This window comes from Palaemon carinicauda, chromosome 8, assembly GCF_036898095.1.
Source record: "Palaemon carinicauda isolate YSFRI2023 chromosome 8, ASM3689809v2, whole genome shotgun sequence".
NCBI classification, from domain to species: domain Eukaryota; kingdom Metazoa; phylum Arthropoda; class Malacostraca; order Decapoda; family Palaemonidae; genus Palaemon; species Palaemon carinicauda.
The window spans coordinates 97723146-97747215 of record NC_090732.1 but is presented as its reverse complement, the minus strand read 5'-3'; the positions used below and the strand labels follow the sequence as shown (position 1 = coordinate 97747215).

Sequence of the window (24070 nt, the reverse complement as noted above, 5' to 3'; positions counted from 1 at the left end):
TGCTGAGACTTTGGAGTTGGTATATCCGGCTCCCTTCAAGGCCTTCAGGAGGATGGCTTGCACCTTCTCGTGTTCACACACGATGACCTCTTTGGAGACCGTTTCTTCTCGGGTCGCATTCTTGTCCCACAGTCTCACATAGCAATCTGGATAGGCCGAAAAGTTAGGCCAGAACTCAAGGTCTTCAATTTGCCTGGCTCCCAACTTCTCGGAAACAAACAGTTTCCCGTTCATCATTGGCATATGCTCCGCATACCTCAAGGGATTAGTTTCGGAGCAATAAGGGATATCAGATATTCTAAGCGGCCTCTTGGAGGTGCCCTTAGTGGTTCCAAAGCGGTCCATCTTCTCCTGCAACAACCTTTGCTGCTGCTTAATCGATTCCCACATCGTCTCCTGTTCCCGTTGGAACGACTCCATCATTCGTTGAAGAGATGTCAGAATCTCTTCGCTTGTGTTAACCTGGTTAACATGTTGTAGTGTTGGAGCCGAGGACATTGATGGCAGAGGTTGGTATGCCGTCACAGCAAACTGAGGGTCGTCTGTTGCCATTGACAATGATCCTTCTTCCACCACTCGGGAAGGGTCCACGTTCTCTTCAGGGCCACCTTGTAGTAGATCCTGTTCGGTGTCGGTGGACACTTCTGACATCTTCTCTTGGTGGATGTCCATGCCTTCTAGGGCCTAGTTGATGTCGGAGTCAATCTTGAGTTGAACGAAAGGGGACCAGAGCTGTTCCTGGACACCACCGCACTCAGCAGAGTCTTGGGGAACAGTAGGCACCTCAGGAAGTCATTGGGCAGGTATGGTCCTGGAGAGTTCTTTAGGAACCCTCTTACCCATTTGCAAAAGGTGTCCCTCGCTGTATCCCTAGTCTCTAGGGTAACTAGGGGGGCCTCGCCGAGGCTGTTGGCCAGCAGGGTTGAGCATGTGGGGCAACCCTTCAGGTCACAATACTTTAGGACTCCTATGACGACGTCGCAGGGGGCATGAGTCCTGCACATCGTGTGGCCACAGAAGTCTTTCCCCTTGTGGTTGCAGAACATCGATCTGCACTTCTCCATAGGGTCATCCTGTAAAAGAAAAATACTAATGAGTATTTTTGTTTTTTTATATCAATGATATAAAAGCATACAGTTTATGATAACAATAGTAATCACTATTGTATATGGTAGCTTAGGATAGTAAGCTTGAAAGGAAATAGAAAGGACACATATCTACATTTCCCCTCCCAGGCCATTGCTGAGACCTACATCAGTATCAATATTCAGTTTCCTTGATAGGGAGGATACAAGGTAGAGAAACTCTAGAAACTAGAGTTAGAGTTAGTAAATAGCTTATACTAACATTCGCCACCTGTAGTATTGTATTAATACCTGCGGGTATTGTAAGTCCCTGATGATCAAGGAAGACCAGCTAGGTGTTGAGGGAGTACTCAGCCTCAACAGAATATCATGATCTCAACAATCGTCTGCGATAGGAAACACAGAGTATGTTAGAAAACATATGTACTACTGTATAGTTATATACAGTAGTTTTCCGGCAGTCACTGCTGGTATCGGGTTAGTACCTGACGGTGCTACCCGAAAGAGGGAGAAAGATTAAGGAAGGAGAATTTCCTACTATTATGAATGAACATAACAGCTGGAAGTGTAGGGGGACTATAAGTCCATCTACTGTCTCCTTACCAGAATGAAAGTTCTAATGGAAGGGGAAGAATCTATAAGATTCTGGATCCCACCCATCCACAAAAGACCTGTCTCCAGCAATGAAGTCAGTGGCAAGGAATGTGGATGGCAGCTCAAGAGAGGGCTGAGGACTTTCCAAGGTATGTTAGGTTTTTCACCGGAAGCCATCAGAAGCCGTCTCAATCTTACCCCATTAGGGAGAAGGTGGCAGAGATGATGGAACTAACGGCCGCCGGCAGGATACCAGCCGGTAACGCAGTCATCTTAGCAAGCCGGGATGACTGTCAGAATACCGGTGAAAGAATTTTGTGATGGCATGTTGTCACTAAAGGACAGAGGGTCTTACAGTCCATTGATATCAAAGATGGTGGCAGGTATGCCGCCTTCCTCAAACAATGAGCCGGGGAAGCATGGCTTCCTGTGCTGACGACATTGTCGTCGGCAAGACAAGGGCACCCTGAGTATGTCACTATCTGAATTAAAGCCGGAGGCAGAAAGAACATCATTCTACTCAATGGCAATGAAGAGAGACAGTGACTGCTGCCTATGACGGAAGCATTACTCGGGGAGGGAGAAAGGGTTTAGTCTCTTCTCTCAGAGAGAGAATAATTGTCATAGTTTGCCTATAGATTCTAGAGAATGTAACATCTCATTCGAATCGAGAAGAAACGATAAGGGTGAGGCTAAACAGGGGGAATTACTTTACTAACGTATATATGAGCAAGAGTAGCCTTGCTCTGGTAGGAGCCCCGGCAAAGGTAATCGGTACCAACGGGGTTCCCGTCCACATACGAAAAGTAAAGTCACATAATAGAGAAGGAATAATTTTCATGTATGCAATATCACATCTTGTATAACTTGCCTAACTAGCTAAAATAATAGCTTACAAACCAGGATGTGTTACCCTACTATTTAAACAAGAATGTAACGGGTGACAGCAGTCGTAAAATGGCTGCCTCCGGTCTCGACAACGTTCACCCAAACACACTTAAATTATTGAAATTTAACTGTGAAAAGGGAGACTAAAATTATACACAGGAAAGAATTAATACTCAACTTTCCAAATGACGAAGATGCTGCGGATTGCATGCTGAAAATTCCGAAAAACTAGTAAAAAATCACCGGGCTAAGGGGAGCACAACACTCTTAGCAGGCTACTAGAATAGGAATGGCGTCACGGTAGTAGTAGGGAAGGAGGTCCAGCGGGTACCTAGAACGGCACCCCTTTCTTTTGCCACTCTTCCCCCATACATCGAAGCATTAAATCTATTCGTAGTGAAGATTGCCATGTGTCGTATCTAGAATACATCCCCTGAATATTATGTGATATCCTTTATTGGATACTCGCGCCAGGAGTTAGAATCCTGGAGACATTTGGTTTGATTCTCTGTGGGTATCACTGTAGCAAATATCCCTTAGAAGGCTACCTATAGGAACCCTTTCATCAGGACGACATGGCCTGAGCTAAAGAAAAAAAAAAACTGACGCAGGCGAAACTTACTGGCCGGACCTTTTATTTTCTTACCTGAATTCTTTTATGTCCGTTTTTTTTTTTTTTTTTTTTTTTTTTTTTTTTTTTTTTTTTTTTTTACGAATATCTTAGTGTAAGATTAATATTTTCTTTAATTGAGGGTTCTTGTATACATATCACACATGTTTTAAAATAATGTTATGTAAAAATAATCATACCAAGTAAAAACAAAAAATATATACTTATAAAGTACTGAATCTTATTCAATATGCAGTAGATAGTTACTGCTATACATACAAAGGAATGGTGAAAAGAAAAAAAAAACCCATTGCACAAATTTACACCACCTATGTTTAATATAATACATCAGTCACTTTGTCATCTTACTCAGTCATCTTACTAATTTTTTCATCTTACTCATTTTCCTCTTACTCATTTTCATCTTACTCATTTTCATCTTACTCATTTTATCATCTTATACTTTTGTCATCTTACTCTTTTGTCATCTTACTCATTTTGTCCTCTTACTCATTTTATCATTCTATTATCATACTCATTTTGTCATCTTACTCATTTTGTCATCTTACTCATTTTGTCCTCTTACTCATTTTATCATTCTATTATCATACTCATTTTGTCATCTTACTCATTTGGTCATCTCATTATATGCTTTTCCCTCCTCTCCTTTGCCATATTTTGATTTAGTATACGGTTTCTGAAAAATATTCGACATCTTACAAAAATAAGGTCCTTGTCAATGAAATGATTCCTAACTAACTTAATTAGACGCGGAACATCTGCAAACCCATGGATGTTCCTATCAGAAACAGCAGGATTTGTAAATGAAAGTTTATCTATTGTCATGCATAATTTTTGGCCCAGTTTATTACTTGTGGTATTAAGATAATTTACCATAGCAACAACTGGAAATCTTATCGATTCTATCATTTATATTTTAAACAAGAGATCTTTTTTTTCATCGTACAGTCAAAATCATAATATAGGATCTGTTTCCAAGACTCAACTAATCTGCTTAATGTTACACATAAAACTTTTCTTTTAGGAGTGTAGAGTATGTCTGTTCCCTTATCATTTGTCCATTTATGAGCAACACTCATTTCATAAAATTTGTTTTTTGTTTCTTTATGTTTTGGGAAAGAATTGGAGTTGCACCCGTAAACCACACAATTCTTTGACATATTTGTGGTTAACTGGAGTTTTTTTTTATATAAGTACATTATACAAATGAGTTATCAAATTTCTATACCAAAATCGTAAAGTATTATCTTTCTACCTCACACAAACGAGTTAATACCTTCAGCTGTTATTGTCAACTAATACGGGGAGTGGACAGTGAGCTACCTACCTTTTACCTGAACTACGTCATGCGCGAACTGGGCCGAATTTTTGCTCAAAGGGGAACAAATCTACTCTATCTGTAGGTCTTGTTCTTACCATTACTGGAAGAAGACGAGGAAGGAGAACGATCTTCTCTTAGCTCGTTTCTTGCGTCAAGAACAAAACCTCTCCCACTGGGAGTATGGGCACACCCTTAAATACTACCATGGAGATTCCACAGAACATCGTATGCCATGGCATTAGCCATTGTTAAGCACAACCGTAGCACAGATAATAAGCACACTTAGTGACACTGATAAAAAAGACACAAAGCACTAAGCACTATAATGGTAATCCAAGTGAATTATGGTTTTATAGGTAACCAAGCATGGTGAAGCCAAAACTCTCTTTTTTTAAATTATTGTCTGGTCCTAGAAAACGGAAGTGGGAGTAACCCATTTAAGTGACTCAGAAGTTTGTATCTGCTTAGGAATAAATGATAAATAATAATAATAATAATAATAATAATAATAACAATAACATAATAAAGTTAAACAATAACAACTATAATTGCAGAAACAGTTAGTGTTAGGATTCATACAGAAACACTGTATACATCAATAAATGTTTACAGCATCGGTAATATGATGATGATGATAATAATAATAATAATAATAATAATAATAATAATACAGTAATGATAATAATAAGAGGGAATTACCAATAATAATAATAATAATAATGATAATAATAATAATAATACCACGACTACTACTACGTGCAGTCAAAAAAATAATGATGATAATAAAAATTACTAGCCACTGTAAAAAAATGTAATAAAATACTATGTCCGTAACACTTACTGAAAATATGTCCTCTGCTGTGCTTGAAGTGAAAGGGGTGTTTATTACAGCCTCAGAGACCTGGACCTTGGGGTTTCAGAACCTAGTTCTTATGTGCTTGGTCAAACGGAGCAAACTTCATGAATTTCCGTAGGCAAAGAAATCGTGCTTGAGACATTACTTGTTTACAAAAAAATCTATGGACACCCTGCTATGGCATCTCATGACCATTATATATTCATACAGGGGATTTCATTCACCACCATTATCATAAGCTTACCATAAAAAACATGTACTTCTACATGAGTAACAGGCCTTCATAAAAGTCTATTAACCTTACGCTTTCCTCTTGAGTGTAAATGGTCTTCTGCCCAAGAATTCATCCATTCATACAATCTATCAATTACATCATGTGGGGTGGTAAAATCTGGTGTGCAGGCAGAGATCACATTGTCAACCTCTGTGAAATCAGGGTGTGGTTCTGGGCACACGTCATTAAATGACTCCATTATAAACCGCCACCCTTCGTCGACAACAGGTTCATTGTCTTCTAAGAACTTGCTGTCACTGTCATCCTCTAAAAAACTATCAGCACTATCACTGTAATCATCATTTGATAGATTTGGCAGGTACTAATACCCTGATTATGAAACACTATCATCTGACATGACACTGGAAAACAAAACAAAAACATAAAATAACAGCAATCAAAGGGGAAAAACATTTAGAATTCAAAGCCACATCCCAGTTTTCTTCTACTGACAGTAAAAGGCATACTTTTGTACATTCCAGTGATAAAAGGGTTAAAGTTACCATCATGTATATGAAAATATGAAAAATTTTCAAGTATTGTATACTAAACATATACTGTATTTTGAATTCCACTGTTAATCACCACAAACAAGAAATTAAATTTCCTTCTACAGCCAATTAGGTCTAGGAGAAGGACACTCCAAAATTAAACCATTGTTCACTAGTCTTGGGTAGTGCCAAAGCCAGTGTACCATGGTCTTCCACTGTCTTGGGTTAGAGTTCTCTTGCTTGAGGGTACACTCAGGCACACTATCCTATCTTACTTCTCTTCGATTTGTTTTGTTGAAGATTTTTATAGTTTATATAGAAGATATTTATTTTGATGTTACTATTCTTAAAATATTTATTTTTTCCTTGTTTCCTTTCCTCACTGGGCTATTTACCCTGTTAGAACCCTTGGAATTATAGCATCCTGCTTTTACAACTAGGGTTGTAGCTTAGCAAGTAATAATAATAATAATAATAATTAATAATAATAATAATGTCGCATACGTACGTGTAAAAGCGAGCTGGACAAAATGTGTAATGAATGATGCGGTTGGCATTATAAAGAGTCGTGGCCTTACACCCAAGCAGGGTCCAGGATACTGAAAACACTCTGATTGGTCGTGTTTCCTTTGCCAGGCAACAGTGTGTGCCATGTACAAAATTATCTAGGCAAACTAAGTAACGCTCCAGTGCATCCCAATTTTCCTTTTCTATACAGTTACCAGATTCTTTGTAGCATCTATGACACAGTACACAATTTCTTTTAATATGATTTATTCTATTCTTATTCATTAATTTACTTTATTAATTCTATCACTCAAAAATAACTTTTAAATAATTAATCTTAAAATATATAAATATGTATCAACTCACAAAAACCCACGATGCAATGAGTTTGTGATATAGATTTAATATATCTGCGATATACTGAGGGCATAAGAGGTAAACAGTGATATGGCAAGGGATTACTGTATTTTGAGGGAGCAGTTAGCAGACTAAACTTCAGTAGTAAACTTGACTCGGCTGTTTGAAGTAAGACTATCTTTCACATGTGCCTGTGCATGTAGTCTCAAGAAGCTCTGTCCACTGCTACGTCACTACCATAGAAAAAATAATAATAAAGGTCTTCAAATCTCTTTTAGCCATAGTAAATGCACTCTTCAGAATTCTGGTTTTGGGATTTCAAATTAATCAAATATTTCTCATTAATTTCTTATGGGAAAAGGTGATTGGAATTTTGTGTATAGCTTGGAATGTGGTGTGTGTACTTTTATATATAACCACCCATTTGGAACAAATGAAGATGTATCCTTAGGTACTACTGTATTAGGAAACAGTTCTCTATTCTGTCAAAATAATTTAATTTCTAAAGATAATGTTTCCCATTAATGATGGTCATATTACCAAGTCTTGTACGTTATCATATCATTTACGTTTACATCATCAGTTTTCTTAGTAGCTAAGTATTCTTCCTGTTGATGAATTGTATTAGTTCCTATCATTATCATTACTTGCTAAGCCACAACCCTAGTTGGAAAATCAGGATGCTATAAGCCCATCTAACAGGGAAAATAGCCCTATGAGAAAAGAAAACAGGGAAAAGTAAAATATTTTAAGAACAATGATATTAAAATAAATATTTTCTATATAAACTATAAAAACTTAACAAAACACGAGGAAGAGAAATAAGATAATGTGCCCGAGTGTACCCTCAAGCAAGAGAACTCTACTCCAAGACAGAGGAAGACAATGGTACAGAGGTTATGGCACTATCCAAGACTAGAGAACAATGGTTTGATTTTGGAGTGTCCTTCTCCTGGAAGAGTTGCTTACCACAGCTAGTCTCTTCTACCCTTACCAAGGGGAAAGTAGCCACTGAACAATTACATTGCAGTAGTTAACCCCTTGGATGAACAGGAATTCTTTGGAAATCTCAGTGTTGTCAGGTGTTTGAGGACAGAGGAGAATCTGTAAAGAATAGACCAGACTATTCGGTGTATGTGTAGGCAAAGCGAAAGTGAACCGCAACCAGAGAGATGGATCCATTGTAGTACTATCTCGCCAGTCAAAAGATCCCATAACTCTCTAGCGGTAGTATCTCAACGGGTGGCTGATGCCCTGGCCAACCTACCTATCAACCATTTACCATTCAATTTCTTATGTTTAAGTAAATGACATTTCTTTTGATGTGTGACATATTAACAAGATATCTCAAGTTTTTGAGGTGAGATGCATATCTTTCATAAAAAAATCAATTATGGTTTTCAAAAAGTGCGCTAAAATTCATTTCAGTTGGGTCGGGGATCTTATGTTTTTTCATATCTTTCATAACAAAATTAATTGTGGTTTTCAAAAAGTGTGCTAAAATTCATTTCAGTTGGGTTGGGGATCTTATGCTTTTCCAGTTTCATTAAGCCTTAGTCTTAAGTTTAACATAATTATTTGGAGGGGAGGAGTCTTCAAAACTTTCCACTTTCATAAATTGATCACTAACATTAAGGTCACTTGTCAATTTACATATGATGAAAATAAAATATTCATCCAGGTATTTTCCCCTACCTACAAAAAAGGATGACTAAGTACCTCTTTCAAGTGCCACTCTAGTGGTTATACTCTAGTGTACGAAATTATTCTATTGCCATAGTCATCAGTCCATCAAGACCAAACTCATCACTAGCAGATCTTGACATCATTTATCAAATCTAAAAAAAGGGTTGTCAAAAAATCGGTCCAGACACTATAAAGAGCAAAACAGCGGTGGGTAAGTGGTAAAAAAAAGCATAGCAAATAGAGCTAAGAGATAATATTCAGGGCCAACCTATGAGTTAACCATAAACAGCTGCTTCCTAATGCAGATGACAGCAAGGTGCTATGAATTTGGGGCGAACACATTATTTCAAACTTTTTTCATTACAGGTCGCATTCAATGCTGCTGGCACACGAGTGATAACTACAGGCGAAGATGGTACACTAAGGATATGGGATGCTGAAGATGGGCACTTAATCCAGGTACTGCACTTAAAATTATGCTGAAACCTTGTTTTGCATAAAATGATTTGCCTCTTTATATAATAGTTCACCAACATGATTATTCTAATCTTAAAACTTTCTACTTGCCTAAATTTGTTAGGATATGGAAGTGAGGCATCACAAGACATGAATTCAGTAATTAAAAAGGAAAAGGTATTACATTCTGACTAGCTAAGTAATGTTCTCTTTTGATGGGTCTCTCAAGGATAATAACCCAGGCTATTCTTGGTATTGAGAGATTATAAGATTTCTATTATTCATATGTTGTAAGGGTCGTAAGGCTGATTAGGTTCTTTTCAGTAGCCCACATTTATAGATAAATTTCCTTCAGTGTAAGACACTTAAAATAAAAACAGTACCATTTCTTTTAATACGTAATTACCAACCACTATTTCTTGTTTACAGAGTGAACAAGGGCATGAGATGGAAGTGTTTTCTATGGCAGTGAGTTATTCTGGAGAGGTAATAGTTACTGGAAGTCGAGATAGTTCCTGTGTTATTTGGAAATATAACACATCTGAAGAAGATACAGACAAAAGGGAATAAAATGTTTCAAACATTTCTATTGATTAAAATTATAACTTTAAAAGATTTTTTTTTCACTACAAATTTTACCAATGTAACTTTCTGAGCCATTTATTATTAATATTTTTAACCTGTCTTTGAATACAAAATTTTAAAATCCTCGGTATTTTTCTAGCTATACAAACCTGAGTCCTTAATTACAGTAGAAGGTCTTTGGTGGAGCTGGATTAGTTGTTGATTTTTTAACAAGGTAGGTGTAGTAGTTAAGAAAACTCTGCTTGCAGTTTTGGAAATTCCGATTATTGCTATTTTGGCTAAGATAATGCCTATATCTAATGTTAAAGATAGTCCTTCTTTTACATTTTTTTAATTTCTAAAATGTCCTTTAATATGTATACGCTAGAACATCTGGTCCCTTACTCAATCATTTTCTGTCAGGAGTACTTGTTTATCGTATCAATTTTTCTTCAAGAATTCCAGGAAAAGAGTACAGTGACACCACCATTTCTAAGATTCCTAATGAATAGAATATCAGTTTTCTTATTTTCTCTATAGTACCTTAAATAAACGTTTACTGCACGTCTATTTAAGTTATGTTCATCATATTTTGTTTTTGTCTGCTTGTTTACATACAATTTTTATGTAATTGCCATCCTGAAAGATGCAAAAAATGTCAAGAGAAAATAACTAAATATACCAAAAGCACAAAACTTGCCTAGAAAAATGCACAGACGAGAGTATATTATGCTAGGAATATCTTGCTTATATGCGTGCATTTAGTACATTTAGCGTATATATTGCTAGATTTGAGGGAAGAGAGTTACCACTACTTATCAAATTACCCTCAAATATGATGATTATGTCCTTATGAACCACAGTGGTGAGGAAAAATACAGCTAAAAGCCCATACAGTATTTTATCATTGTTTAGAAGTCACTTTCAAAGGTGACTATTTTTTATATTATTGTTTCATTTTTCAAAAAATGAATGTAGCCTATAGATTGTAGGCTATACTGTCAAATAATTTATCTTTTTATCTTTTAATGATGAAAATTGGTCAGTATTCCAAAAAGTATTATGAGTTTTTTATGAAAATTTCATGTTTAGAGAAATCCAGCTTCAAAATTTGTTGTAGTTTGATTGAATAGACTTTACTACAGTATGTATGACTATACATACTGTACTTAAGTCTATTCAATCAACCTACAAAATATTTTCATCATTAAAAGATAAAACGATAAATAATTTTACAGTATAGCCAACGATGTATAGGCTACATTTATTTTTTGAAAAACGAAACATTTTAATATAAAAAATAATCACCTTTGAAAGTGACTTCTAAGCAATGATAAATATAAAAATAAAAATGCTAAGAATATTTCCAATGTACTGTACAGCTTTTAGTGCATAAATTCTTACAAATGGGTTTTAAATGAAAAAAAACCCGTCAAGAAATAAAAAAGAAGTAGAAGTTTAAAGTAACTCCAAATTACCTTTGTTTTTATGGGGCTGCATTGTATATATCTAGGTGAAGGGAGCCACCCATCTGCCTAACTATCATGTTACTTTTACCTTTGGCCTGAGGACTGAGAAGGGTGGTTGAATACAGAAGTGTAATTTAAAGGACTCACGTTTGTACAGCTAGGAAAAATAAAAATTATTGTACCTGTACTTTGAAATTTGCTATTTTTCCTAAGTGGATACAAACATATCATTCTTTAATTAGGAAACTTACTCTTAGTGGGAGGCAGTCCCCTAGAACCGGACTGGAAGGTTCTTTTCTTCGCTGAATATGTCATCCTTCCTAGTCCTCTACAAAAACAAAGAATGTGACTCCAACAAATGCCTATCGGCTTTACATAGGGATCTATAAGCTGTTAGTCTCTCGGCCACTAGTGAGTAAAAAGGAAGCCATTTCTTAGTCGCAGAAAACCCATCTCCCTAATAGGGATATAACATCGGAGGTGTTGAACCAGACATACCCGGTGGAATGTGAATGGTAAGACACTTACATATCTTCCCCCGTGTAAGGAAATTAATTATTTGTAATTATCTGGTATCATAACATCAGTCAATATTGATGCCGATTCATGTATGCTTAATTAACAATTAATAACTTCAAGATAAAAACAGAAATTAATACAAAACAATGAAACTTTCTAAATTTAATAAATTTAAAAATGAGTAAGAAGAAATGTTACTGGCATCATAAAAAGTATCCCCTCCAAGGATCTTGGTGATGATGTATGTGCCATCCTCACCAAGAGCTTCAGACAGGAATTGTTCCCTGATACCCACAAGACTGGGACATTCAATAAGTAAATGCCTCACAGCCAGAAAAACCAAACAATCATCACAAAATGACTGACACCTGCCAGTCATCAGGAACTCAGAAGTCAAACGTGTGTCCAATTCTAAGGCGACAGAGGACAGTCTCCCACCTTCTTCACATATTTTTATACTTCCATGGAGGTATAGCATTTGTTATTTCTTTCAACCTATTCTGATCAACAGAATTCCAGTAGCTTTGCCAAGAGACGTTTTGATATCAGGCAAAAAGATATCTTCCACGAAGTAATCTGTCTGCTGCCTCTTTTGCTAATTTGTATGCTGCTTCATTACCAGGCACACCCATGAGAGCCGGGACCCAGCAAAACTTAACTTCTTTACCTGCAGTGCAACAATTATAGAACCATTCAAAATTTTCAAAACTAAAGGGTTGGTTAGATTAAAATCGTCAGTGCCTGCAACGCAGTTTTTTAATACTAAAAATAGTAAAATTACCAACTTTCATTACTGCTATTTTTTCAATAGCAGTCAGGATACGATACAGCTCTGCTGTAGAGATAGAGAATGTTAAAGGGAGCGCATGTTTACAACTAAAACGAGAATTATGCACCCCAAATCCAATGTCAGCACTGGATTTGGAGCCGTTTGTAAATATAAATCCACTATCCTTGTATTGTTCTGCATGTTCTAAAAAGGTGGAATGCATTTCTTCATTTATCATGTTGTTTTTAGAGCCAGTGAAATAATTACAGAAAGGGATCTCTGGAAGTTTCCAGGGAGAGGTGAGTGATAGCCTAAAAGTAGTATCCTGCTCTTGGAAAGATTCAAGCAATCAAAAAATAGTTCTTCCCCTCTGAATCCATAAGGCTCTGGAGATGTAGACTGAACCTCATAGTAAGAAAAGAAATTCTCTCTATTGGCAGCTTCAAATGACAGTGAATTAGGATGCCTCTGTAACCTATACCAATATCTGATCAGAGTAGATTGGTGATATGGGTCCAGAGGCCACTCAACTGCATCAACTAAAAGACTAGTGATGGGGGGTGATCTGAAAGCACCAGTAGCTAATCTGATGCCAGTATTGTGACTGGAATTTAAAATCTTCAACTTTGTAGCAGAAGCTGAAGAATATATTTAACATCCATATAAAATTTTTGATAAAATAAGGGCTTTATACAGTCTTAAAAGAGTCTGACAATTTCCTCACCATGATGTACGGACTGATACTTTAAGAATATTTAAAATTTCTAAACCCTTAAATGTTATATATATATATATATATATATATATATATATATATATATATATATATATATATATATATATATATATATATATATATATATATATATATATACAGTGATACCTCTGGATACGAAAGTTTCTGCTTACGAAAAATTCAGGATACGAAAAGCGATACAAAGATTTTTATGCCCCAGTATACGAAAACATTTTCAGGATACGAAAAGCTTACAAGATCCCAACTCGTCGCCGAGAGTACAGTACCCTTTTTTTCAGGGTATCAACCCTTAATTTAGGTGTAAAGGTAACAATACACCTTCACTGATCCAAATGCTTTACATACAGTACCGTAACTTTTATACAGTAGTAAAGAAAATGGACCGTTTTCTTAGGGCTTGGAGGGGATAACTAGGCTATAACTACATTATTGAATAATCTCATGGTGGTTTCTGGAATGGATTAGGCTGTTTTTAACGGTTGGGTTAATTATTGAATGATAGAAATGGCTGCATTGCATGTTTATTACTACAGTTTAGCGTGTTTATGAAAGAAAAGGTGACTTTTTGTAAGGCTTGGAACGGATTAGGCTATTTACATGTAAAACGCGACTCAGGATACGAAAAAATCAGGATACGAAACCGTATCCTGAACGGATTACTTTCGTATCCTGAGGCATCACTGTATATATATATATATATATATATATATATATATATATATATATATATATATATATATATATATATATATATATATATACAGAGAGAGAGAGAGAGAGAGAGAGAGAGAGAGAGAGAGAGAGAGAATATAAATATATATATGTATATATATAATACATATATATATATATATATATATATATATATATATATATATATATATATATATATGTGTGTGTGTGTGTGTATATAATACTGCATATATATATACACACACACACACACACATATATATATATATATATATATATATATATATATATATATATATATATATATATATATATATATATATATAGGTCTGCGTGTATGTCATGGATGCGACAGAAATGAATGAAAACTGTTTTACTTGAAGAAAACTTGAAGCCATTCAAATCTGCCCATCTCATAAGTCAATCAATTGTTAGCTGAAGTTTTTTTTCAACTGTTGCCATTCTTGCTTTTGCAAATGAAACTGAAAGGTCATCCACGAAGAGTGTGTGGAGAACGTCACCTGGAATCATGGAAGCAATCCTATTAATTGCTAGCACAAATAACAAGAGATGGTAATAAGTGCTAGCTTTTTTAAAAAGAAAGATAAAAATAAGTATACATGGGTAAGAGTGGCAAATGGAAGAGTAGTAGAAAGGGCATTAATGGATTATGTGTTGGTAACTAAAAGAATGTTTGGAAGATTGAAAGACGTGCACGTGTTTAGGGGTATGGCTAACGGTATGTCTGATCATTTTTTGGTGGAAGGAAAATTAGTTGTAGCAAAAGAGTGGTGGAATAGAGTAGGTGGATGTAAAAGGGAGCTAGTGAGGGTTGAAGAGCTAATAAAACCGGGGGTAAAAAGTAAATATCAGGAAAGGTTGAAAATGGCATATGACGAGGTGAGAGTAAGAGATACTGGTAATTTAGAGGAGGAGTGGAAGTTAGCATAAGAAAATTTTGTTGGGATTGCAAGTGATGTATGTGGCAAGAAGGTTGTTGGAGGCAGCATGAGGAAGGGCAGTGAATGGTGGAATGAAGGAGTGAAGGTAAAAGTGGAAGAAAAAAAGAGGGCTTTTGAAAAATGGCTGCAGAGTAATAGTATAGAGAAGTATGAAAAATATAGAGAGAAAAAGGTGGAAGTAAAGCGCAAGGTACGTGAGACAAAGAGGGCAGCTGACCTGAGGTGGGGTCAGGGACTGGGTCAGTCATATGAAGAGAATAAGAAGAAGTTTTGGAAAGAAGTGAAGAGAGTAAGGAAGGCCGGCGCAAGAATTGAAGAGACAGTGAAAGATGGAAATGGAAGGTTGTTAAAAGGAGAGGAGGCAAGGAAAAGGTGGGCGGAATATTTTGAAAGTTTGCTGAATGTTGAGGATGATAGGGAGGCAGATATAATTGCTGTTCCAGGTGTTGAGGTGCCAGTGATGGGAGATGAGAATGAGAGAGAGATTACAATAGAGGAAGTGAGGAGAGCACTAGATGAAACGAGAGTAGGAAAAGCATCTGGTATGGATGGTGTGAAAGCTGAGATGTTGAAGGAAGGGGGTGTGACTGTACTTGAATGGTTGGTGAGATTGTTTAATGTGTGTTTTGTGTTGTCAATGGTACCAGTAGATTGGGTCTGTGCATGTATTGTACCACTATATAAGGGTAAGGGAGATGTGCATGAGTGTTGTAATTCAAGAGGTATTAGTTTGTTGAGTGTAGTTGGAAAAGTGTATGGTAGAGTACTGATTAATAGGATTAAGGATAAAACAGAGAATGCAATCTTGGAAGTACAGGGTGGTTTTAGAAGAGGTAGGGGTTGTATGAATCAGATTTTTACAGTTAGGCAGATATGCGAGAAATATTTAGCAAAAGGTAAGGAGGTGTATGTTGCGTTTATGGATCTGGAGAAAGCATATGATAGAGTTGATAGGGAAGCAATGTGGAATGTGATGAGGTTATATGGAGTTGGTGGAAGGTTGTTGCAAGCAGTGAAAAGTTTCTACAAAGGTAGTAAAGCATGTGTTAGAATAGGAAATGAAGTGAGCGATTGGTTTCCAGTGAGAGTGGGGCTGAGACAGGGATGTGTGATGTCGCCGTGGTTGTTTAACTTGTATGTTGATGGAGTGGTGAGAGAGGTGAATGCTCGAGTGCTTGGACGAGGATTAAAACTGGTAGGCGAGAATGATCATGAATGGGAGGTAAATCAGTTGCTGTTTGTGGATGATACTGTACTGGTAGCAGACACAGAAGAGAAGCTTAACCGACTAGTGACAGAATTTGGAAGGGTGTGTGAGAGAAGGAAGTTGAGAGTTAATGTGGGTAAGAGTAAGGTTATGAGATATATGAGAAGGGAAGGTGGTGCAAGGTTGAATGTCATGTTGAATGGAGAGTTACTTGAGGAGGTGGATCAGTTTAAGTACTTGGGGTCTGTTGTTGCAGCAAATGGTGGAGTGGAAGCAGATGTACGTCAGAGAGTCAATGAAGGTTGCAAAGTGTTGGGGGCAGTTAAGGGAGTAGTAAAAAATAGAGGGTTGGGCATGAATGTAAAGAGAGTTCTATATGAGAAAGTGATTGTACCAACTGTGATGTATGGATCGGAGTTGTGGGGAATGAAAGTGATGGAGAGACAGAAATTGAATGTGTTTGAAATGAAGTGTCTGAGGAGTATGGCTGGTGTATCTCGAGTTGATAGGGTTAGGAACGAAGTGGTGAGGGTGAGAACGGGTGTAATAAATGAGTTAGCGGCTAGAGTGGATATGAATGTGTTGAGGTGGTTTGGCCATGTTGAGAGAATGGAAAATGGCTGTCTGCTAAAGAAGGTGATGAATGCAAGAGTTGATGGGAGAAGTACAAGAGGAAGGCCAAGGTTTGGGTGGATGAATGGTGTGAAGAAAACTCTGGGTGATAGGAGGATAGATGTGAGAGAGGCAAGAGAGCGTGCTAGAAATAGGAATGAATGGCGAGCGATTGTGACGCAGTTCCGGTAGGCCCTGCTGCTTCCTCCGGTGCCTTAGATGACCGCGGAGGTAGCAGCAGTAGGGGACTCAGCAGTATGAAGCTTCCTCTGTGGTGGAAATGTGGGAGGTTGGGCTGTGGCACCCTGAACTCGGCTGAGTCCCTGGTTAGGCTGGAGGAACGTAGAGAGTAGAGGTCCCCTTTTTTGTTTTGTTTCTTGTTGATGTCGGCTACCCCCCAAAATTGGGGGAAGTGCCTTTGGTATACGTATGTATGTATGTACAAATAACTTAACACTAAGTACGCTACCTTCTGGGACTTCTTCCTGGCACTTTGTTTTAGACAGAGTATTACCAACTCTAACATGAAAAAACTGTCTTTTTAAAAAGGTCTGAACATAAAAAGGCAACTCACCCCTTACACCAAACTCATGGACAGTTTTAAGGATACCATACCTCCATGTGGTATCGTATGCTATTTCAAGATCAAAGAATACTGTCACATGATGTTTCTTAGATGCAAATGACTCGCAAACGGATGACTCTAGATGAGCAAGTTCATCCATTGTAGAGTGCATTATTTGAAACCCATATTGAACTGGTGATAAAATACCCTTCTTTTCTAGTATCCATACAAGCCTTGCATTGACCATTTTTTCCCTGATTTTACATAAACAACATGTCAATACCATTGGTTGGTAGCTTGCAGCTAAAACTTTGCCCTTTCCAGGTTTTAATATTGCTAAAATAATGGCCATTTCCAAACTGATGGGATACTATGGTATCGTCGTATTCGGTTAATAATACTTATGATAAAAACTTTAGTGTTATTAAGCACATGCTTTATCATTCCATAAGGAATTTCGTCTGGGCCTGGGCTGTATCATTGCAGGATGCTAATGCAGTTAAATCCTCTCTCTGTAAATGGGAGATTGTATGTCTCACCTTTATGAGATGTGAAGTTGAGAGTCTTTCCTTCTTCTCTACATCTATAAAGGTAGCCTGGAGAATCTTCTGACTTTTGGGATACTCTCTCAAAATGATCAGCAAGTGAATTTCCCAATTCAATAGGATTAGTAATATACTGATCTTTCATTTTTAACACTGGTGAAGGATTTGGAGTATTATTTCCAGAGATCTTATAAACTTTCCTCCATACGACAGAAGGTAGGGTTCTTTTATTCACTGAAGAAACAAAAGATGAACACGACTAATGTCAAGCTGCTTTGATTGCTCATCGAAATTGCGCTCTGCATTTCTTATAAGTGAAGATATTCTTTTCATTGCAATTTCTGCGGTACCTTGTTAACGTAATCCTAGTAGACCTGTGTAAAACCTGAATTTCTGGTGACCACCAAGGGACTGGTCATTGACAAAACAGACCTATTGTTTTGGGAATGGAATGCACTTCAGCAGTATGGAGTGTTCCATTTAGTAAATCAATTGCATCATCAACATTTTTTTAATTCATCTGCATTACCTTCTACTTTGTTCAGTTCTTTAAATTTTTGCCAATCAGTTCTATCCAGGCACCACTGAGGTGATCTGCATTCAGGTGGACCATTGATAGATTTAATTAATTTTGGTGCATGATCACCAGTGTTTAGAATCTCAACATCTTCATTTCCTATTAGTGATGCTAACAGATTGCCCTTTGAGCTTGCTAAAATGTCCCACCATAATGGGTAGCTGCTGTTTATATCACCCAGAAGAAGAAATGGTTGAGGGAGTTGGTTTAACACCTCAGCCACGTCATCATAGGAAATACTGTCATTAGGGGGTAATTATAGTGAACATATGGTATATTTCCTACTTAGATCTATTTGTACTGCTACTGCTTGTAAAGTACTACATAGATTTAAATGTTTTTGGGGAATGTCACGGCAAACATACACGAGACTTACCCCATGACTTCTCTCCTAAAAAATATATGGTGTTTTGTAATTAATGCATTCTCTAGGGCATGGAGTAAAGACATCTAGCATTGTTTACTGCAGACAGGCTACTACAGGTGAATGGTCATGTGGTCAGTTCTTCATCTTTAGCCCTTGGATCTTGGCAATTCCACTATTATTGGGGAAAAAATTGTTTACTTTTTGGAAGACTCCTTAGAAGTCTTTCTATCAGTTTTTTATATGATGGGAGTCTCAGATACTCTTTTTGAAAAGGTAGGTCTTGCTAAGCTTGGTTTTACATTTTTCATTGCAACCTTCTTATTTATTTGTCGAGGAGGATGGTAACCTCGACACTAATCTTTGATATATTCAAATTTTTTGAAGTTTCATCACCTTTTTCAGATAGAATATCATACTTATTTGAAATAGGTATTTTTGTATTTCTCATTGGAGGGGAGAGGGATGGTGGTCACCCTCTTTTTCAATCAAAAGATGGAGAGCTATTAGGGTTATGTACCTTCATTATGACAGGTGCATCCAATAGCTTTCTAGCATAAGATTCTTCTCCTAAATCCGACAACGATGCTACCCGGGATGAAAGGCTTAGGCTGTTCATTTGAGGTGTGGTAGATATAGAGGAAGGAAGTTGTGCCTTTTTTATGAGAGGCACTGAATCGAAAGTATGAAGCATGATAATAGCCTTAGGTGATTTCGGAAGAGGACACTTTCTATTAGGTGGTCTAGCTGGTATTATAATTCTTTCTGGATGTACTGCATCCTTAGATTTTAAAGCCTTGGCATAAATTTTGGTTTAGATTAGAAGTCGCCTAGCTTAACCAATGCTTATATGCACTGCATCTTATTTCTGAATAGCTGCTTCTATTTCATATTGAAGCAGGGACGTGCTGAGGGTGGATGCTAGGGGTGCCCATGCACCTGCCCCTTTTGTTACTGTATTAAAAGTGCCCTTTTGAGAGGGATGTAATATAAGCCTGCCACCTATACGGCCTATCTGTGTCAATGATAATGATAATAATAATAATAATAATAATAATAATAATCATAATAATTATTATTATTATCATTATTATTATTATTATTATTATTTACTCTTGGTTGGAGTATTCACCTCAGAAAGATGCCATTTTCTGCTTCAGCTGTCGTCTGTTTTTGAATGAGAAAATGTACAGGGATCGAGTAGCTTGGAAATCAGAGGGCATAAACCGTTGGAGGAAAGCTTTAGAGAGAGTAAAGGAGCATGCTAGTTCAGAATCTCAAATGATTGGTATGGTTTGATGGAAAGGGTTCCAAAGTCAAGCAGAATGGAATGGGATTTTGCATGATCTTTTGTGCTTGAATTGGTCACAATTATATAGTAGTGTAGATCCTGTTGACCCTTTGAATGAGAATCTAGTCAACATAATTGATAGGCGTATCCCTTCTCGTGTGCTAAGGTACTGAGTGAAGGACAAACCGTGGTTCAATGATGATTGTAGACGTGCTTATTTGGAGAAGCAGGAGGCCTATCACCTTTGGAAGGGTAACAGATCAGATTTGACCTGGAACAACCATACTCAGCTTTGAGCTTTTGCTCAGAGAGTTTATGCCTCAACTGAAAAGGAGTACAATTTAACCATAAAAGAAACCCTTTCTGGTACAACTCAGGAACATACAGTAAATGGTGGTCTACCCTTGAATCTGCACTCTTTAGTGTAGATGCAACAGTTCCTCCTTTACTTAAACCAGATGGCTCAGTCACTCACTGTCCAAAGGAAAAGGCAACCCGGTTGGCTAATGTTTTTGACACTAAACAGAGTAATGAAAAATTTCAATTTCCTCATTCCTGTTTTCCTAAGGCTAAACTAACTAGTTTAGCTTTTCGATCTCATGAGATTAAAGCTCTGTTGATGGACCTTGATGCTTATGGAGGTTTAGACCCAAATAGTATTTTTCCTTTGTTTTTTTATAAAAACAGCAGATTTCTTAGCTCCAAAGTTATCTGTTATTTTGCGCAAGTTAGCAAGATGAGGAGCTTTTAGCACTTGTTGGAGAATTGGTAATGTTACTCCTTTATGTAAATGTGTTTGTGGTAGCTCAAGTCCCACTGATTACTGCCCAATTTCCATAACTCCCATATTATCTAAAGTTTTTGAATGTCTTCTGGCAAAATGTCTTAATAGGTTTGCTGAAGGTAATCATCTACTCACTAGTTTGCAATTTTGTTTTCGTAAAGGCCATAGAGCATGTGATGCCCTTCTTACAATCTTCAATGCTGTACAGAAATCCCTTGATTGTAGTCAGGAAGTTCGTATGATTGGCCTTGATTTTAGTGCTGCCTTTGACCGTGTTAATCATGAGGCCCTTGTTTTCAAACTGAAACAGTTGGGAGTGGGTGTGTCGTTTCTTCGCATTATTATTGAATTTTTAAGTAATAGATCTCAAAGAGTAGTTGTTGATGGGCTCCATAGTGATTATAGGAATGTGATATCCGGTGTTCCATAGGATAGTGTTCTTAGCCCACTACTTTTCATACTATATACACATGACATGTGGTTTGGCATAGAAAACAAGCTTGTTGCATATGCAGATGATGCTACTCTCTTTGCATCAATTCTATCCCCTGATATAGATCTGGGGTTGGTGAATCCCTTAATAGAGATTTAGCTAAAATTAGTGCATGGTGCACATTATGGGGTATGAAGTTGAATCCTAACAAAACTCAAAGTATGATTGTAAGTAGGTCAAGGACGGTGGCTCCTCAACATCCGGATCTCAGTATTGATGTTTCTTTAAATTTGTATGACTCTTAAAATTTTAGGTGTAATCCTCGACACCAAATTTACTTTTGAGAAACACAATAGGTCTGTGTCTTCTTCAGTTGCACAAAAAATTGGCTTATTGAGAAAGTCTTACAAGATTTTCGGTGATCAATCTATTCTGAAGAAGTGTTTTAATTCTTTCATTCTACCTAGTTTTGAGTATTGTTCTCCTGTCTGGTCTTCAGCTGCTGATTCTCATCTTAATTTATTGGACAGAAACTTACGGTCTATTAAACTTCTTTTTCCTGATCTAGATATTAATCTTTGGCACCGTCGTTCAATTAGTTCATTATGCGTGTTGCATAAGATTTTTCATAACTCTGACCATCCTTTACATTCAGATCTCCCTAGACAATTCTATCCTGTTCGTAATACTAGGCAGGCAGTTAATTCTAATAGCCAGGCCTTCTCCATCATGAGGCTCAATACTACACAGTATTCTAGAAGTTTTATTCCAGCTGTTACCAAGTTGTGGAATGATCTTCCTAATCGGGCAGTTGAATCAGTAGAACTTCAAAAGTTCAAAGTTGGAGCAAATGTTTTTATGGTGACTAGGCTGACATGAGTCTTTTTACTGTTTATATATGACATTTCTATTTTTACGTTAATAATAGTTTATATAGGACATATCTGTTTTGACGCTGTTACAGTTTTTAGAGTGATATACAGTATTGTTAATTTATTCTCATAATTTTTTTATTTCCTTATTTCCTTTCCTCACTGAGCTATTTTTCCTTGTTGGAGTCCTTGGGCTTATAGCATCTTGCTTTCCCCACTAGGGATGTAGCTTGGCTAGTAATAATAATAATAATAATAATAATAATAATAATAATAATAATAATAATAATAATAATAATAATGATATTGCTGAAGTACAAGCTGCTAGAGACAAAGAGAAGCAGAAAAACAGAGAAATATTTTGTAGGTTGAACGCCATTACCCTATACTTGGCAAGACGATGTTTAGCAAGTATGACAGTGTAGTTAAGTTGCACCTTGACGTAATTAAAAAAAAAAAAAAAGAAATACTGAAAAGACCGAAAGTGTCATTGCTTTCAAACAACATAGATGATATGCATGGACAAGGATATGATAGGGCAGCAAATATGAGTGGAATATACAATGGATTACAGTCCAGACTCCAAAGACAGAACCCAAAGGCACTCTATTTACACTGCCATGTACACAGCCTAAATCTAGTACTGTACTGTATTAGTTGAAAGTGCAAAATCAAGTATTCAGTTAGTAACTTTTTTCATTTAGGTGGAGAAACTGTATGCTTTTATTGCTAACTCTTCAAAACAGCAGGCTGCTTCCATGGAGATCCAGAAAGCAATGTATCCAGAAGACCGCCCACTTGAACTTAAGAAGCTGTCAGTCACAAGATGGGCTTGCAGAGAGTCAGCTCTTAGAACCATGAGGAAGGTTATTCCAGCTCTGAAGTAATCTTTAAAAGAGATAGTACAAAAACATCCTCCTGATACATCAACAGGCTATGCCTCAATATTGGAGCAAAGTATTAACTTTGAATTTCTTATTTGTCTTGAGATTGCCACTCCAGTTTTTCAAGAAACTGCCTATGCCTCTAATGCCCTACAACAGAAAGACTTTGATTTGGCTGCCTCCTACAGAATTGTGGATGGAGCGCTACAAAGTTTGAGAGAATTACGAAATGATGAGAAGTTTCAGGAGATTTTTACAAATGTTAAAGAGAGAGCTAAATCCATGGCTATCGACCTCCCCTCTGCGATTCCTGGACAAGGCAGAAGAGAAAAAAGGCCAGAAAGATACAAGTATAGTGCTACATCTGCTACTGAGGACCAGCAATATCAATCCTTGGATGAGTACTACCGTATGAGAGTACAGTATTTTATGTTTTTAGATACAATATCACAAGAGCTACAAAGAAGATTTAAAGGTGGAGACAACACAACATGGGGTATCCTAAATACCTTTCATTGTATGACAGTCCAAGATAACTGGAGAGAACGTGTGAATGAAGAAGCATTCAGGTCATTGCAAAAATTATGCCAGTTTTATGAGTTAGAAGAAGTAGACAAGCTACAGTTGGAATTAAAGACCTTATATTCCTCATTTCCTTGCCTGCCACAAAACACTGCAGCTACAATGCTCAACCTGATGAAAGAAAACAATATCCAGGAGATATTGCCACTTATGCTTGAACTCTTTTACAATTTATGCCACTCTACCCGTCACAACTGCAACAGTGGAAAGGACCTTCTCCAAACTCAAGCTGGGGAAGATAAAGCTACGCAGCCTGTCCAGTGAGGAGAGGTTATCTGTTCTTTTGTTGCTAGCAGTTGAAAGGGATATCATAATCAACAACAGTGAAGTTATCAGCATATTCAAAGGAATGGCACACAGAAGGGTTCTCTTATAAATATAAAATGATAAGATCTGGTTATTAGCCAAGTGTATTGATCATACTGATTGATTTTCTTGCAGTCATTTATGTAAAAGTAATATTTATATTTCTTTT

At 36.9% G+C, this 24070-nt stretch overlaps 1 protein-coding gene across 2 annotated transcripts in view; it reads right to left on the bottom strand.

The window, feature by feature from the left end:
* Positions 1–5230: 5230 nt before the first annotated feature.
* The window catches only part of LOC137645813 (PRKR-interacting protein 1 homolog), a 245970-nt gene continuing 227130 nt past the window's right edge, over positions 5231–24070 (bottom strand). For both annotated transcript variants that reach the window (XM_068378770.1, XM_068378769.1), the window contains exon 5: positions 5231–6011. In XM_068378770.1, the coding sequence (XP_068234871.1) occupies positions 5984–6011 (28 nt within the window). In that variant the 3' untranslated portion in view covers positions 5231–5983. The remainder of the gene's footprint in view (positions 6012–24070) is intronic.